The 19,055-nt window shown below is 38.1% G+C and overlaps 1 protein-coding gene and 1 pseudogene across 1 annotated transcript; one reads left to right on the forward strand and one right to left on the reverse strand.

The window, feature by feature from the left end:
- Positions 1-12,768: 12,768 nt before the first annotated feature.
- On the forward strand, positions 12,769-15,779 carry LOC111908542 (probable serine/threonine-protein kinase PBL25). The gene is made up of 4 exons (XM_023904358.3): positions 12,769-13,918; positions 14,000-14,146; positions 14,290-14,390; positions 15,312-15,779. Exons 1-4 carry the CDS (start codon positions 13,019-13,021, stop codon positions 15,667-15,669), a joined length of 1,506 nt encoding a protein of 501 aa, XP_023760126.1. The 5' UTR covers positions 12,769-13,018; the 3' UTR covers positions 15,670-15,779.
- Positions 15,780-16,815: 1,036 nt separating this feature from the next.
- On the reverse strand, positions 16,816-18,720 carry LOC111908531 (very-long-chain (3R)-3-hydroxyacyl-CoA dehydratase PASTICCINO 2A-like; annotated as a pseudogene).
- Positions 18,721-19,055: the final 335 nt, after the last annotated feature.

The following is a 19,055-nucleotide window of genomic DNA, read 5'->3' on the forward strand; positions in this document are numbered from 1 at the left end:
GTGACAACCTGTAATTTATTCTGTCACTAAAACCGTTCCCGTTAAATAAAACCGTTGTATTCAATTTGTTCCATTAACCTTTGCGTTAATTAATTTAATCACGACTTTTAATTCGTTTTCGTAAGTGTCGGGATGTGTTATAAACATTAAAATATTTTCCGTATTTATTTGGAAAATTATTAGTTTCATCCAAGTTGAGTTACGGCAAAATTTATCGGGTATGACCAAAAGCCGCGTCAACGTCAGTATCAGGTAGAATTCCTCCGGGCCACAAACTCAACCCCTATATAAGGGATTGAGTGACATCATTTTGAGGCTTTTTCTCTCTCTCTAAAAACTTTCTCTCACTACACTCTCTCTCTCTCTAGAAATCGAAATTGGTCCAAAAATCCCCATTTCAAGCATTATTTGGTAAGCAATCCACCCTAAGCTTGTTGTTTAACTTGAATAGTATGCAAATTCATGTTGGAATCACCCAAAACACCCATGAGCATGTGTTTACGGTTTGGGGACCCTCCCAAAACCGTGAACACCTCTTGTGAGGGTTTTGAAGCCTCAAAACATTTCTAGGGGTTAGATTTCACTTAGAAACTTACATGCATGAGCTTAGGACCCCAAAATCGTATCATTTGATGTATGGACATGAGTTTAGGGTCCAAGCATGTTCTTGGACCATAAATCCTCATTAATGGACCATAAACTCATGTTAAAGTGTCAAAATGCCCTTAAACACCTCCAATGAACTTCCATGAGTGCATAGAACCTTGTAACCCTTCAAGAAATGCACCAAAACATGCACAAATGGAGAAAACTAGATTTTACAGTCCAATAACATTATTAGACCGTAAACTCATCTCCTTAGACCATAAACTCTTCAATTGGGTGTTAAAGTGCCTTTAACACCCTGTATGGCTTGGAATTGAACCTAGAACCTTGTATGCTTAACCTTCAACCACTAAAACCCATGAATCATGGAAAAACATGAGTTTACGGTTGTAAACTCATGTGTTTAAGGTAGTAAACTCCCAAGAGATCTTCATAGACCGCAAACTACTTTTCCAAGGTCAATTCAAGTCCCAAACACTTCCTAAGCCATAAAATCAACACTAGAACCTTCCTTGGTGCATTGTAATTGACCTAAGACCACCAAAGCACATTGAATCATGTCACACAAGAGTTTACAGCCGTAAAATCATAGTTTACTGCCATAAACTCCTCAAATGGTCCTTAGGGTGTCCAAATCTCATTCAAAAGCCTTGAAACCAAGTCTAGTAGCAACCCACAAGTGATATAAGGCCATTTAGCAACCAAGAACACCCCACCATGAGTTTACGGCCGTAAACTCATGGAGAATGGGTATTTTGGACCGTAAACTCTCAAAGGAGTTTACTCTTGGGGAGTAAAATCCATATCCAAACCATACTCGTCCATAGATGCTACCCGGGTCACTCCAAACCCTTGGATTGAAGTGTTTTCACGTCTAGAAGTGTTTACCCTTATCTAATTAGGGGTTTGAAGTCTAATTAGATACATTTGTGTATCATTCCGTATTACATAGGAACCTCGCGCGTTATCAAGCCCCGAACTGACGCTTAGCATTCAAATTGTCACGTTTTCTAGACTGGTGAGTTCATACCCCTACCCTTTTTCAATGTTTTTCACTGTTTTCAAGGGGGAGAATACAAGCAAAGTACAAGGAATACTTGTACTCAAAAACTTGTTTTACATGTGTTGTGTTTAATATTTCAAATGCTTTTAACGTTGACAATCGTATCAGATAACCGTTTGAACTTGCAGAACACATTACCGTATTATTTGTGAAAAACGTTATAAAATGTTGTATTTTATATTTTCACAAATGGTTTTCCACATTATATGAGTTAAAAGCATAACATTTGAACTTTGAACATGAAACTTAGTACACAGTTTTGTCCTTGGTAACACTCCACAGAGATACGCGAGTGGAGGATTATTGTATTATTACCAGTAAATTTGTTATTCCTATAAATTGGAGACATGTCCTCAGTGAACACTCCACAGAGATACGCGAGTGGAGGACCGCACCCGTAACCAGAATCTCTTAGATAGGGAGCATGACTTGAGTGTATAGATCTATACGGGGCTGACTAACCCACACCTGGCTGCTAGTTACAGCCGAACCTAAAGGTTCAAGAGTGACGAAAGTCATAATGTGATGTGGACTACTTATTTCCATATCTAGTCTATCGTATGGTTATGGAACTCGCAATTTGGATAACAGAGATTTACTTGTTAGTAATAATAGATTTAGTAACTAGTTTACTTTGTACATATTAGTTTTATATACGTGTTAAAACTAATACATTTCACAAGGACAACCAGGTTTTCAGTATACATCTTTCACATTACAGATTGGCAACCAACTTTCAGGAAAATATGGGATTTTCCTGGGATAACATTTGTACATAACCAGATTCGTGTAACAAACCAGATAACTAAACTTTACAATTCACAAGGGTAACCAGATTCTCAGTATACATCTTATACATTACCTTTCGGTTTGGTAACCAGTATACATCTTTTACATTACATTTTGAACGGGTAACCAACTTATAAGAAAATATGGGATTTTCTTGGTGCGTAACTAGTTCAGAAAACAGAAAGGAAACTTGTACATTTTCAGAAAACAAAACCACTTATGAACTCACCAGCTTTATGCTGATTTTCAAACTGCTTGTTTTCTTAGGTCCATTTTAGACAGGTATCCGATGATTCCTTTTGGCGAAGACGGAGTGCGTAGAAGACACGTCTTACTTTTGTTCATATATACTATGTATAACACTTGTATAACTTGGTTTTCAAACAAATGTAATTTCTAATATGTAATGTAATGTTTGTTTACTCCGCTTACTATGTACATTGGTTATGATACATACATGAAGTCACCTCCACCCCGGAACGTTTCCGCCATGGGTTTCGGGGTGTGACAGATTGGTATCAAAGCCCATGTTTATAGTGAACCAAGTATACCAAACCTTACATGGTATAAGACTATAAACATTAAGGGGCCTAAGTGCTCTGAACTAGAAGTATACTTCAAAGTATAAGTATTTTCAAAAGTATACAAGTATACCTAACCGTCGATATCCGTAACTACAAGTAGAACAAAACATAAGTAAATGGGTGTTGTACGTTGCGGTTAAACTTGGGCAGTTATGTAGTCATGTCTAGGATCAATATAGCCTGGCCAACTATATTCATTCGAGACACGGCCAACATGTGCTTGGGAGTGACTGTTGTGTGCGGCATGCCTAAAACTTACCCAAATACCACAAACATCGAGACAGTGTCGTAGCGAATCATGAAATACTATGGGAGTATTTCTCAAGTCAATTCTTTGTAGAAATCCTCATTCAAGCGTTGTTTCTTGATCATTCCTTTAACGATAATATATCTACTTTGATAACTCTTTCCTGCTTTATCGCTTATTCGGAATATATCTGTGATATCTTTTGATTCAATTCAGAGGACTTACCATCCTCTCTTTCCTGATCTTATTAGATCAAGATGCCTCAAAGAAAAAGACCCAGATCAAAGACCAACAACCCTCCACCACCACTTCCTCCTGAATTTGACCCTGTGGTTTTCCAGGCAGCTGTTACTGCTGCGGTAGCAGCTGCTATGTCTCAAATGAACATCGGTGGTCCCGGTGGTTCAGGAGGTGGTCCCCAGCCTCAAAACCAAGAAGGTAGCCAGGAACACCGAAAGGAGGGTTCCTATAAAGATTTCATGAACGCGAAACCCACGTCTTTTGATGGCACTGGAAGTGTCATTTCCCTTTCCCGATGGTTCGAGAAAATCGAGTCTATCTTTGAAATCTGTGTCTGTTCGGAATCCAATAAAGTGAAATTCGCAGTTTGTACCTTTATTGATAAAGCTCTGACTTGGTGGAACGGCCGAGTCAAATCCCTAACCCTACCTGTAGCCAATGCCATGGGCTGGGAAGTTGCAGCACGAGCTCTAGAACCTGAAGATGAAGGATTCCGATATTCCCACATACACTTCGAGATTTGATGACCTAGCACTACTCTGTCCGGGATTGGTTACCCTGGAGAGTAAGAAGATAGAGAGATTTATTTGGAGGCTAACCTAACCGACCAAAGGAAATGGTTTATCTGCGAGGCCGGATACATATGATAGTGCCAAAAGCATAGCCCAAACCCTGATTGACCACAGTGATGATGTGGAGGAAGCAACCACCACTCCCGAACCGACCAAGAGGATTGGTGAGAAAAGGAATTTTTGGAAGAAGAAGAAGGGCCAATCTTCTCAAGGATCCTCAAAGAAACAACAGACTGTAGCAGTCCATGCTGCTACTACCCCCGTTGCTATTGCTTCTGTTGTGGGATCTATAGCTCAAACACCTACTAGCAGGTATGCTGGTAACCTTCCTCAGTGTGAAAATTGTAAATACCACCATAACCCGGCCCCTGCCGTGAGCTGTCATGCACCAACTGTGGTAGAAAGGGACATACGATCCGATTCTGCAAAGCACCAACCCAATCAGCCAATCAATCTTCCGGAGCAAGTGTTGGTCAAGCCTGCTACAATTGTGGAGAAGTAGGGCATGTCAAGAGAAACTGCCCCAACAAGGCGATAGCTGATAGTACCGGGAGAGTCCTCGCCATGGCATGGGAGGAGGCAGTCGCCGACCCAACTGTTGTTTCGGGTACGTTCCTTCTCAACAACTCTTATGCTAGTATCCATTTCAATTCTGGTGTTGAACGTAGTTTTGTTAGCCATTCATTCAAACGCCTTCTTAAACATAAACCCCAACCTTTAACCGAAACGTTTACCGTCAAGATGGCTAACGGTGAGAAAGAAAGCGCTAGTGAGGTGTTCGTAGGTTGTACTCTTACCTTGAACGACCATTCTTTTACCATTGATCTTATGCCAATTTCTATAAAGAGCTTTGATGTTATCATTGGCATGGATTGGCTGAGTCCCAATCAATCTAATATCCTTTGTTACGAAAAAGCCATCCGTCTCAACCTCCCCTATGGTCAGACTCTCATAATTTATGGCGATAAACTCAGCTCCAATCTTCGCGTCATTTCCTGCATCAAAGCTCAGAAACTCATGCGAAAGGAATGCCAAGCATTCCTAGCCCATGTAATCAATGAGAAACAGGAAGTTAAAGACATCGCGAGCATCCCCGAAGTATGTAAATTTCCTGATGTATTTCCTAAAGAGCTTCCAGGAATTCCTCCCGAACGTCAGGTCGAATTTCGCATTGACCTAATTCCTGGAGCTACCCCCGTAGCCAAATCCCCGTATCGCTTAGCTCCAACAGAAATGCAGGAGTTATCCAGTCAACTCAATGAGTTGCTCAGCAAAGGGTTCATCAGACCCAGTTCCTCGCACTGGGGAGCTACGGTATTGTTTGTAAAGCAGAAAGATGGATCCTTCTGGATGTGTATCGACAACCGTGAGCTGAACAAGTTGACCGTCAAAAACCGATATCCTCTTCCGCGAATAGATGACCTCTTCGATCAACTCCAGGGGGCCAGCTACTTCTCAAAGATAGACCTTAGGTCAGGGTACCATCAGCTACAAGTTCATGATAGTGATGTTTCCAAAACAGCTTTCAGGACTCGGTATGGACACTACGAGTTCGTAGTGATGCCCTTCGGTCTAACCAACGCACCGCCAGTGTTCATGGACCCGATGAACCGGGTGTGTCGCCCTTTTCTGGACAAGTTCGTCATTGTGCTCATTGATGACATACTTGTCTACTCCAGAAGCAAAGAAGACCACAAACAACACTTGAGGTCAGTGTTGGAAACCCTTAGATCCGAGAAGTTGTACGCAAAATTTTCCAAGTGTGAGTTTTGGATTCGGAAGGTAACTTTCCTCGGTCACGTGGTAAGCGAAGAGGGTATTCACGTGGATCCATCCAAGATAAAAGCGATAGAGAATTGGTCGGCACCGAAGACACCCACAGAAATCCGTCAATTCTTGGGTCTCGCCGGCTATTATCGAAGATTTATCCAGAGTTTTTCCAGGATCGCCAAACCCTTAACCACTCTAACACAGAAAGGTGTACCCTTTTGTTGGAGTGAAAAGCAAGAAAACGCATTCCAAACATTAAAGAAAGCCTTGTGTAGCGTACCGGTCGTATCCCTGCATGAAGGAACATAGGACTTCGTTGTTTATTATGATGTGTCTAACCAGGGCTTAGGCTGTGTGCTTATGCAATGGGGAAAACTGATTGCATATGCCTCGAGACAGCTGAAGGGACATGAGGTCAAATATACCACTCATGACTTGGAACTAGGAGCCGTAGTCTTTGCACTGAAGATTTTGAGACATTATCTCTACGAAACCAAGTGTATGATTTTCACTGACCATAAGAGCCTGCAACACATCTTCAATCAGAAGGACTTAAACATGAGGCAACGGCGATGGGTAGAGCTACTCAGCGACTATGAGTGTGAAATCTGTTACCATCTCGGCAAGGCCAATGTGGTAGCAGATGCCCTTAGCCGAAAGGAAAGTTCGAGTCGTAAAGTAAGGACACTAACGATGACTATCCATTCCCATTTATCTATGCAAATCCGAGACGCCCAGTTAGAAGCCCTCAAACCAGAGAATGTATCAAGCGAAGCCTTGAGGGGAATGGATAAGAAACTTGAGATCAGAGGTGATGGAGTCTATTGTTTCATGGATCAAATTTGGACTCCAAAGTTTGGAGGATTCAGGGAAGTTTTCATGGAGGAAGCGCACAAGACCAGATACTCTATTCACCCAGGTTCGGACAAGATGTACTTGGATCTCAAGAAACAATACTGGTGGCCTAACATGAAAGCTGAGATCGCTACATTCGTGGGCAAGTGCCTGACTTGCGCGAAAGTGAAAGTCGAGTACAAGAAACCCTCGGGTTTGCTCCATCAACCCGAAATACCCGAGTGGAAATGGGAGATGATTACCATGGACTTCATCACTAAGTTACCTAAATGTCCAAGTGGGTACGACATCATTTGGGTAATTGTCAATCGTTTGACAAAATCCGCTCACTTCATTCCGATCAAAGAATCATTCAAGATGGAAAGACTCACGCGAATCTATATCCAAGAGATAGTCCGATTGCACGATGTACCTGCCTCCATTATCTCTTACCGAGATAGCAGGTTTACCTCAAGGTTTTGGCAGTCCCTTCAGAAAGCTCTTGGAACTAAGCTGGATATGAGTACAGCTTTGATGGGTTTTGGTCATAAGACATCCTATGTGCTCATAGAGTTCATGGCCATAAGACCATGTCCCCATGAGTTTACGGTCGTAAACTCATGGTGGGGGTGTTCTAGGATGCCAAAAGGTCTTATATCACTCAAGGAATTAAGCTAGGTCCAAATATAATGCATACAAAGGGGTTTAACGCTTTAAATGGACCTTTTGAGGAGTTTATGGCCCTAAACAAGGAGTTTACGGATGTAAGCTCCTATGTGTATATTCTTTTTGTGTTTTAGGGTCTTAAATGGTAGAGGATAAAGTCCTCTGCTTTTTTCCAAGTCAAATGGGGAGTTTAGGGTGTCATTTGGGTGCCTTTTAGGAGTTTACGGCCCATGGATCTTTCCTAGGGGGGTTTACGGCCGTAAACTCCCATTCCTTGGTTTCTTTAATGTTTAAAGCATTTACATCTATGGCATTTGCTTCTAGACATTTTTCCAAGGCCATAGGAGGTGTTTGGGGAATTTCTAACACATAAACTTGAGTTTACTCCCCATGAAGAGGATTTTAGGGCCCAAGCATGATCTTGGGCAGTAAACTCAAGTTTACTCCCCAAAATGTTAGTTCGAGGTGTTCTAAGTCCGATTCCATAAGCCATTTAGCCATATCTAAGCCTTAGGGGTAGTTTAGAGGGGTTTTGGGGCTTAAAAACCCCATTAAATGGTGTTCACGATACAAGAGTGTTCTTGGGCCGTAAAAACATTACTTGGCCCGTATTTGATGTCTTAAACATGAATTTGTATGTTAACTAAGCTACGCAACAAGTTAGAATAGATTACTCACTTGTTTGGGGCTCGAAACGGACGATTTTGGCTTGAAAACTAAGTTGTAGAGAGAGAGTATAGAGAGAGGGTGAAAAGGGTGGAAATGAAGTCCACTCCCCCTTATATAGGGGTTTGAGTTGGGGCTCAGTGGAAATCTACCCGATACTGCCGTTAAACGGGGCTTTTGGTCGCACCCGATTTAGTGGTCGTATTTTGCCTTGGTTGAAACTAAACATTTTTAAGGGCATTTTGTGGGTGTTTCTAATTTGTTTCAACCCTTACCAAGTCATTATAAAAGTTCCAAATTAATTAACCTCTTCCAAAAGGTTAACGGGCAAATAAATAAAGTGAGGCTTATTAACAGAAGGAGGTTAAAAATGACAGAATAAATTTCGGGTTGTCACAAAAATCACTGGAGTCTGATCGATGATGTTGCGCATAATCTCTGCGGAAATGAAATCCCTCATCTGAACATCAAGCTGCCCGGCTCTAGAACCTGAGCCAGATCCCTCCATGGCACCTGAACTGCTAACTGGTATCTCGCGCAACGTCACCATGCTGAAAACATAACACAATAATTGTCAGAATACTCACTGCTACTGAGGGATCTCACACATACTCCACCATTCCCTGGTTTCATCTTGGCCCCTCTTGAATCAAGTACGGATCCTCTGCTTTTAGTAGTACGGGCCCATACTACCTTCCACATCTATCCGTACTTTCCTCAAGAATTACCTCAACTCCACCAAGTCACTCTCCTGCTACTGATCTCTGCTACTACCTTCCTAGGCTTGCCCTAGGGAACCTCAGACTCCACCCAAACCAGTCCTCAGCTGCTGAAGGCCTCCTTGTAATGCCAATTATCCACCACCTGAATACCATCAAATGCAATGAGGCTCGAATAATCCTTCGAGTAAAAGACTCGTCCCTACATTGGTTAGACTCATACGAGAGCTGGGCAATAGGGTCAAATCCGGCACTCTGAGATTATTCAACCCTGACCACATGTGACGTGACGTATTCACCTAATGGCTAACTCCTATCACTCAGAGTCCCACAAAGCACAAAGCAAGAAGCATTCGGATAAAGGAAACATACTCATGCAAAACTATTCTCATAACAAGAAACTATACTAGCATACAATGCTAAGGTCATACTATCAGGCATAACCTACACAGACTATCCTACTACTGTCTACTCAATTCTAGGATGCAATTCTTCTGAAACACATAAAGCAGACACATAAGGCATCCTCCTAGATCCTTAGTCCTATACTAGCATGCTGTTCTACTGAAACTGAAACTGAACTCATCTGAAACTGAAACTGAAACTGATAACATAACTTGTACGGGTAATTTGGGAGTACTTACTTGAGCTCGGCTGATTGCATGCACCACACCCTTTTTTTCTTTTCAAAGTTCTTTTCTTTCTAACAATTCTTTTCGCTTTTCCTAAAACTCTTTTCTTTTCTCAAAGTTCTTTTCGAAATTGTTCTTCTTTTGAAAACCTTTTTACCGTTTCCTTAGTTTGAGTTCAGACACAACCGGAGTGTATCCGAATCCCTCAAACAAAGGCTCTGATACCAACTTGTAACATCCAAAAATACGACGAAAAAATTTTTGTTTTAATAATAATAAAATCATATACTGAACATCATATCATAAAACCATACGTCAAATATCTCAAATCATAATAAAATATCGTGAAACAACTGTATCAAATCAGACTAAGAATCAAAACAAACTCCCATGACAAAAACTGAAGTTGTGGTGTGTGCGATGCCATCATCCCGAGCTCTTCCCTTTACTTGCGGAAGTACCTGAAACCAAAACTGAAACCGTAAGCACGAAGCTTAGTGAGCTCCCCCAAACTACCACATACCATACAATACATATAAATCACATACTGGGCCTTGCCCACTGCATCGGACCGAAGTCCGGAAACTGCATCGGACTGAAGTCCGGAACTGACTGCATCGGACCGAAGTCCGAAAACTGCATCGGACCGAAGTCCGGAACTAACAGCATCGGACCGGAGTCCGGAATTGTCTGGGGCCTTGCCCCCTGCATCGGACCGAAGTCTAGAAACTGCATCGGACCGGAGTCCGGAACTGTCTGAGGCCTTGCCCCCTACATCGGACCGCAATCCAGAACTGACTGAACATAGCATAGCGTAAACATATCAACTAGCATAACCATATATACTGCATACTGCATCGGGCCGTAACCTAGAACACTTAACACATAAATCCTATCTGAGCCACGAAGGCATCAGATATACTCACTACTGCACCGAACCGAAGTCCGGAACTGCTGCCAACTTAACGGGTCGGCATTGTGGCCGTAGACCCGTTCCTACTAGACGGAAACTCACCTCGTAATCTGGCTACTGAATGAACTGCTCGGGAAACTGTCTGCTGCTACTTCGGTATCTCCCCGACTACAATTTCCATAAGTACACCCAATCAATTACTCATAACTATATTGTGGGTAAAATGACTATTTTACCCCTGGTCAAAGTCAACCTATTGGACAAAGTCAATATACAGTTGACCTGACTCGTCGAGTTGGGTCACTAACTCGTCGAGTCCTTACTCCCACTTTCTTGCTTCTGATCGCTACTACTCGCCGAGTTTGGCATAGACTCGACGAGTTCCTCTTCGCTTCTATCACTCAGTCAATCTGCATCCGACTCGCCGAGTTGTATGAACAACTCGTTGAGTCCTCCTTCAACACATGAATACTCTAGCTCTGACTCACCGAGTTGTATGAACAACTCGTCGAGTCTGTTCTTGAGGTATGAAGATTACCTTCGACTCGCCGAGTCAGGGCATTGACTCGCCGAGTCCCTACATGAATGAGTCCGATCTCCGACTCACTGAGTCCACCTATCACTCACTGATTCCACTCGGCATGACACATGAAGCGGAAGAAATCGAGGACTCGCGACCCGACTCGCCGAGTCTGAAGAACAACTCGCCGAGTCGGTTTCATGCAACACTACTCCGATGATTCTGCTCAAAACTGATGCATGCAACTTACAGATCTAGGTTCCTAAAGCTTGATTAGCCTGTAAAGTTTCCAACTTTACGTGTAAATATGCATCAATACGGGTTTAAAGGCTCAAAATGTACTAGAAGGATAGATCTAGGGTGTTCATGCGAAAAGGGTTCCATAAAGGCAGAAGATTTGAGCTTCTGGAGCTCAAACATAGATAGATCTGAAGGCTACTCGACAACACATGCTTTCAATATTACTTACTAAGCCAAAAATGATAAAAACAAGCCAAACAAGAGATCTAATTGAGGAATGACAAAGGTTTGAGCTTGATACCTCAAAGAAGATTCTGATACCACCACAAACTCAGATCTAACTGCTTCTCCCTTGATTCCTCCTCTTCTCTTCTCTTCTCTTCTTCTATTCCACAAATGAACCACAACTTCACAAAGTGAGAAAAACACACCAAAATGATAAGGGTGGCTAGGGTTTTCGTATGAGGCTCTTCTGTGGGTGATGGGGGCTACTGAATGCCCCAAAGGGTCGTTTAAATAGGATACATACCCGGGGATTTAGGGTTTCATTCAGACTGATGGACTCGCCGAGTCCAGGATATGGACTCCCCGAGTCGCCAACTTAAACATGCTCGAAATCCCATCTTTACTCGACGAGTCAGGCTACTGACTCGTCGAGTTCCTCTTGAAACTTGATTAAATAATAATATTAAATAACATACCAGAATCGGGGCGTTACACCAATGCCAATTTTCCGGCGAGACACCACACTCTCTTCCCTCTTCTCTGTTTGAAGTTAAAAACACAGATTCACATGTCTATGAGCGAATCAAATCCCCTCCCTTCCTTATTTCAGTCATCGAAAAACAACGTCCGACAACCACGACCTTCTTGATTCTGTGTTTCAGATTCAGAAATGTATATAGAAACCTTTTCTGGATGTGTTTGATTTGTTCTTGTTCCAGATTTGGATGTGTTTTCTTTGTTCCAGATGGAACAAAAGAACATTCAACATCGCCCACAACACCTCACTACCAGAATTGAAACTGGGGTTGAGGTTGTTTGAGAACTGATACAAAAAACTCAGATAACATCGATTTCTAAATCTAAGCAAGCCATAACAAACCTGTAACAAATTTTGTCTTAAGACCTCTTAAAATCCAAATCAGGGAAGGAATCACTTCATCGACGAATCCATCAGATGAATAAAACAAATCCATCAGATTTCTTGTTCCATCGTCAACATATCCAACTTGACAAAGGAGAGAATGATGGATTTTTGTTCTTCAAGTACATGAGGGTTACCGGCAACAAAGAGATAGAGGCGGTAGGGTTTTTACACCTTCCATTTTTGTTCCTATTCATCGGAAAAACTTGGCATCAACGAAGATGGTTACGGTGGAGGCGGCATACTGATTACCGACGACGACGGCGACATCCGAGAGGTTGCAAGCGATGGTTATTTCCGGTCGTCGGTCATGCAGCGACGGTGGAAGGTTGTGCAAATTAGGGTTCTTCATTGTTTCTTGAGAAAGAGAGAGGGAGTATAGAATGTGTGGATGAGGGTTAGAATGGGATCGATCAGATGGGATATGGGGTTGTTTAGCCGTTTTTTTTTAATTTTCTTTTTAATGATAAAATAAAAAAATTAATGATAAATAATTTAAAAGGAAAACTAATAAGGGTAATATGGTAAGCACCGCGACAAAATCTAAATATAAGGATCGTCCGAATTAAAAAAATTGTTAAGGACCAAACATGAAAATTACACCAAAACACAAGATGATACGTGTAATTTACCCTAGAAAAAAAAATCGACCCAGAAAACTTTAACAATCTCAAATGTATAGCCGACATAGAGTGAAAGAGATAAGGATTGTTCTTTAATACATCATTCTACCTTTTCACTTATAATTGTTTCAACCTGTCTTATTTTCTTCTTCTGTAATATTCCTTTGATCGCCCTATAATCTCCTACATGGAAGAGTTTGATCACCTCAAAATTCAGCTGAAGGACATAACAGAAGCCACCGACAACTTCAGTGAAAGCAAGCGAATTGGAAAGGGTGGGTTTGGAGTCGTGTACAATGGAGAACTATCTCTCCCGAAGGGACGAACTACGGTTGCTTTTAAGCGATTAGACCGTAGACTAGGTCAAGGGAATATAGAGTTTTGGAAGGAGATCATTACCCTTTCCAAATACAGACATGAAAATCTTGTCCCTCTTATGCATTTTTGCATTGAGGGTGATGAGAGGATCCTTGTATACGAATATGCATCTCGTGGTAGCCTCGATCGCTATCTAAACCAAATTAGTGTGACATGGAGCCAACGTTTGAAGATATGTATTGGCGCTGCACGTGCACTAAACTTTCTTCATGATCCCATGGAGACACAACAAAGAGTTCTTCATCGAGACATCAAAAGTTCAAACATACTTTTGGATGAAAAATGGACAGCTAAAGTTTCTGATTTTGGCTTGTCAAAACTTGGCCCTGCTAACCAACCACAAACATATCTTTTCTCCAATGCTGTTGGTACGCCTGGGTATTGTGATCCGTTGTATTTGGAAACGGGATTTTTATCAAAAGAATCTGACGTCTATTCTTTTGGAGTGGTGTTGTTTGAAGTAATGTGTGGGAAGTTATGCTACGAGTACTCTAATGATAAGATAACAATTTTAGTGCCTAAGTGGAAAAAATGTTATGAAGAGAAGAGATTAGATGAGATTATCTTTCATGGTCTAAAAGAAGAAATGGGATCGAGTTCTTTGGAGTCCTTTTCTTCGGTCGCATATAAATGTCTTGAGAAGGCTTCTGAGAAACGACCAATGATGGCTGAAATAGTGAAAGAACTTGAGTTTGCACTTAAACAACAAGTAAGTGTTCTATCTAGTTCGATTTCTTCCATGTTTAGATTTATTGTTCAAGATTGTTCTTGAAATATAATATTTATACAGGAGGTTTTTGAAGATCTCGGAAAGAAATTGGACTTTGAAGAAATGATCAGGATTGCTCATCTTGCAGTAGCTCCTCTATCTTACAAATCTCAAAGTCAACTGTACACGCTTTTCTTGAAAGGATTCCTCGTTGGCGATGGCAAAACAGTAATCCGTTTCTTTTATCATATGATTCCACTTTGAATAACGACAATATTAACAACCGATTAAAATCCAATACAGTGGAGGTTGAATTTACTTTTTTATTTATTCACAACAGTTTTTTAAAATTGAATTGTTTTGTTGGGCAGTGGATATCAATAAATAACAGTGGAGAAGTTATCGAAATGATATGTTCAAAAACGTGTATCTCGGAACACCAACTTCAACCTTATTCCACAAAAGATTCGAGGTTAGTGAATATGCTTATTATCTACTGGTTTCCTTTCTCTTTTGTTTTAATAAATTATATAAAGAAAATATTTAAGAAAAGTACGTTTTTTTTTCTCATCTCCTATATATGTTCTCACATTTAAGTTTTTTGTCGGTAATTATATATAAAAACATCATTTTATTTTTCTGCTTTTTTTTTCTTTTAGTTGATCAATTATTAAAATAAATTTATATTAGTCCTCTTCAACTTTTATGGAAGACGGAGTTTTCTAAGCCACACACCTTTCCTATTTCTTATTCTGAATACATATAGATTTATCTCTTCAACGTTGACTAGTTAATGGGGTGCTCACCCTTTACTTTAAGATATTTCTCAATACTTAATATATAGGTGCTTTTGTTTTTTTAAATTTAAAAATCCTTACAGTCTTTTCTATATCTTTAAAATAAGATGTGAACCAAAAGATTTATGTAAAAAAATGGTTTATTTTTTAAAAAGTGCAATCTTCATAAATAATATTAAATCATATTAATTATAATTAAATTATTGATTTAATTTAATTTCTACTATATAGTTTTCATTGGGTCTTTATTAAGCTACTATAATTTAATTTAGTTTCTACTATATAGTTTTCATTGGGTCTTTATTAAGCTACTGATTAGCTTGGTGTTCGTAACCTATTTTAGAATGTAATTCTTGTTTGTAATATACAGTAGTTGTTATCATATCCATATATAGGCATATATTTACTCTCCACCCATTAACAGAATTATATATTTTACATTGTTTCTATGAAATTAATCCGACAATTTAAGTTATTTTTATACAAGTGTTAACATTTAAATTAACCAAAGACAAAAGCCTCCATTATTCTCAATAATGAAATGCATGAATGAATGAAATGTTATAATTTAATACATGTGATTGTAATGTTTGCAGGTTTTTGAATGTCTTATTGTGCACAATAAACAATAATTTCAAAGTGAATGTGAGCACCCAATTTTTGTTACCCGATATTACATACAGCGTGAACCTTGTCTTCAAACATTTTGGTATAGATAATGGGACATATGTACCCTTCAAATACAAATTACATGAGGAGAGAGACTATCGAAATTCATGTCTTGCGCATGTAAGAGATGATGGATGGCTAATGATGGAATTATATCAATTTAGAAGCAACTGTAAGGAACATAATGTTAGGATCGAATTTGTGCGTCCGTTTCGTATTGCTTCCTCATTCTTTATGTACATACTTGAAGGCATTGAATTTCATCCTGTAAAACATGCAACTTAACCAATAAATTTATTGTGAATAGATTTTTAGGTATTATTTTGAGCTTTAAATTTCATATTTTTCAAAAATATAGTTGTAACAGCTTACGACATAAATCTTTTTGGAGCATAAATGTCATCCATTTACTTTGGGAGCTTATTCTTTTCAAGGATTTTTTTTAATACAACATTATTACTCTCAACCAATTTTAATTTTAATTTAAGGGTGATGCTAAAAATAACCTTTTAGGGTTTTTATTACCTTGCATTCTCGTCCGAAATTTTTTCTCTTTTTCTTGAGAGGTGTTATTCAGTTTAGTTTATTGGTTTTCAGTTTATTCGGTTTTCTAAAATCTCTAAATTACTATATGCAAACCAAATAAGGTTCGGTTTAATCAGTTTTTTATTATTCGGTTTTAATTTTTTCGATTTGGTTTACCAGCTCAACCGAATAAAAACAATGAGATCATTATGTAAAAACAAATTAAACATGTATATATTATTTCTAGAAGAATCTCTTACTCCTTCTAGCTGTGTTATAGAGAGAAAGATTAATCAAGCCTATATTTTATTATTAAACATGGATTACATCTTAATGTTCATGACTCTAAATCATTTTTCAGATTCAAGATCTGATATAACATTTTGGTAGTTGATGGTTTAACTAGAAACCATCAAGAACCATCAATGCACTACAAAAAATATGCCAATTAGTGACCAAAACGAAATGGTCACTAACAATAGAATGAGTCGTCACTAAATGATTTAGGGACCAAAATTTTGGTCGTCACTTTTCGTCACTATAGGTCCGTCACTAAACCGATTTAGTGACCAAATATAAATATGGTCACTAACTAGTGACTAAAATATAGTCGTCACTAAATCTGTGACAACCCGCTTCGTCACTAAATGTTGTCACTAATCAATGAAAGTCGTCACTATTTTATCTACTTAGTGACCAATAAAAGTCGTCATTGTTTTATCCGATTAATGACCATAGAAAGTGGTCACTGGTTTATCTAATTAGTGACTATAACAGGTCGTCACTGATTTAGCCTTTTAGACAAAAAAAAAAAGGGGGGGTCAATAATTAATAAATTATTGAAATATTAAATATCATTTTTAAAATGAAATAAATAATATCCAATTAGACCAAAGACAAGGAAAATGTTATAAATGTTTATAATACGACAACAATAACCAGATAAATCTTCATATAAGAACGGATGATTTCCCACCTAAATTATACATGGAATTATAGAGTTGCTAACACCACAAAAGCAAAATAGAAGTAATCAAATGAAAAGTTCCATTTGTTGGGCATCCTTATGGAATACTTTTCAGACTCCTACAAAATACAATGATAAAATGGTCATTTACCAAATAGAATGGTCAAAATGGCCATTCATTAAATAGAAGGGTAAAATGGTCATGTACTCAAAGGAGAGTAGGATATTGTTTCTTTTGTTGGTAAGCATTGTTTCTAAATAGAAGGGTAAAATGATCATTTGCTCAAACAAGAGTAAGATATTATTTCTTTTGTGAGTAAGCATTTTTCTAAATAGAAGGGTTAAACGGTCATTTAATCTAACAAAAGTAAGATATTGTTTCCTTGTTAGCAAGCATTGTTTTTAGATAGAAGGGTAAAATGATCATTAACCAAAGAGAAGGGTAAAATGACCATTTACTCAAGCAAGAGTTAGATACTACTTCTTTGTTAACAAGCATCATTTCTAAATAGATGGGTAAAATGGTCATATTATATGGTAAGCTATCTATATAGGTGTCTCTATTTTACTTAATAAAAAAAGTCAAGGAAAATAAAAGGGTAAAATGGTCATATTATATGGTAGTAGGAATGGAGGGTTGTTACCTTCATATAAGGCAATGCATTATAGATCATAGCAATTTCACTTTAGATGCCAGACAGATATAACACAAGAAAGGTGCTATACCTACACTCACACAACCAAAAATTAAGATTTTTATAAAAGAGAGTAGAAAAATAATGAGAAATAAATTATTGAACCTAGTTGACCAAAGAATGAAGGTCAAACCTGAGCCATAAAAGCCAGTATGGAGTAGAACCAAATGCCTCTTTTGTCCCAAAGAAAGAGTATCTAATAATCTAATTATCAACACCATAAATAATATATGGTTACAAAATAATGAAATCATTTATTTTTTTCTTCCATTTCTTCAAGTTCAAATATTTTTTTACCTCAGTGATACTCCAACTAATGACCAAATAGCTAACAATAGGATGTGTTTGAACCTGTCACAATCAAGTTTTTTTTTATCTCAGTAAAACTGTAATAAAACTGATAATTATTAACTAAAAGGAAGAAAACTCTAACCTCAGGAAAACTATAAAGGATTCCCCACACTACATACAATCTTGAACTTATTTGAGGCAATGTTGCTGAAATTGGGGATCTTACCAAGCCTTTTTCATGCCAAAAAACAACATAAAAATAAGAAATTTATACTTTCCTGAAATTTAAATTATGGAAATGAAATATGAAGTCATAGCTTATCAATGAGATAGAAGTGTAGAACTTACCTATGAAACCATGTAGTATCTGTTTCAAAAAGTAAGCAAACAAGAAAAGAAAGAAAGACAAGTTAAAATATATCAAAAAGATGAAAGCAAAAGGGAATATTTTTAACAAGAAAAGAAAGAGAGGCACCTCAGATAATGGAACACCTCTAGCTGTAACAAATTCATCCTTGAATTGGCCGTAAATTAATTCAAATACTTAATAGGATTACAAAAACAAATACTATGACAAAAATATTAACTTGTTGAATTGAAAAAAATAAAAACAAAAATTGACCAATTTTGACTTTTATGGTACCTTTCCTTTTCACTAAAAAAGAGCATTGTTTTAATAGAGTAGCAATTGACATTAATGAGTTATTTGAAATGGAAGCCCATAATATATCTTCATCAATACCCTACACACAAAATTTATAAGAATTTCTCGTAATATAATTCGCATTTTTCGAATTAAAATAATCATACAAAGTTACAAACCTCACGATTCAACAAGTATTTCCAAAATCGTTTCATGGTCCCATATTCATGAGGATATGAACGACCTACTTTTTGTTTCTGCAAAATGTATACCAACATAAAATATGAAACCAAATTTTAAAATATATATATATATATATATATATATATATATATATATATATATATATATATATATATATATTTGTTGAATTTACTTTAAAGATTTACGAAAAAAAATACCGGATTTTGTTTTTTGTGTTGAGATAGCAATGCCTTTATATCGTCGTTTGAAAGAAAGATCGGGAGAAAAGTCAACAATAAGTGTTCCCGAATTGATATGTAAGTAAAGTTATACAATTAAAATAAATAAATAATAAAGAAATTGGTTT

This window comes from Lactuca sativa, chromosome 6, assembly GCF_002870075.4.
Source record: "Lactuca sativa cultivar Salinas chromosome 6, Lsat_Salinas_v11, whole genome shotgun sequence".
Lineage (NCBI taxonomy): Eukaryota > Viridiplantae > Streptophyta > Magnoliopsida > Asterales > Asteraceae > Lactuca > Lactuca sativa.

Bases quoted from the DNA above. Each gene is read 5' to 3' on its own strand.
- LOC111908542 (XM_023904358.3), top strand. From the start codon at position 13,019: ATGGAAGAGTTTGATCACCTCAAAATTCAGCTGAAGGACATAACAGAA. The intron at 14,147-14,289 runs GTAATCCGTTTC...TTTGTTGGGCAG, and splicing joins TCGTTGGCGATGGCAAAACA to TGGATATCAATAAATAACAG. The intron at 14,391-15,311 runs GTTAGTGAATAT...TAATGTTTGCAG, and splicing joins TATTCCACAAAAGATTCGAG to GTTTTTGAATGTCTTATTGT.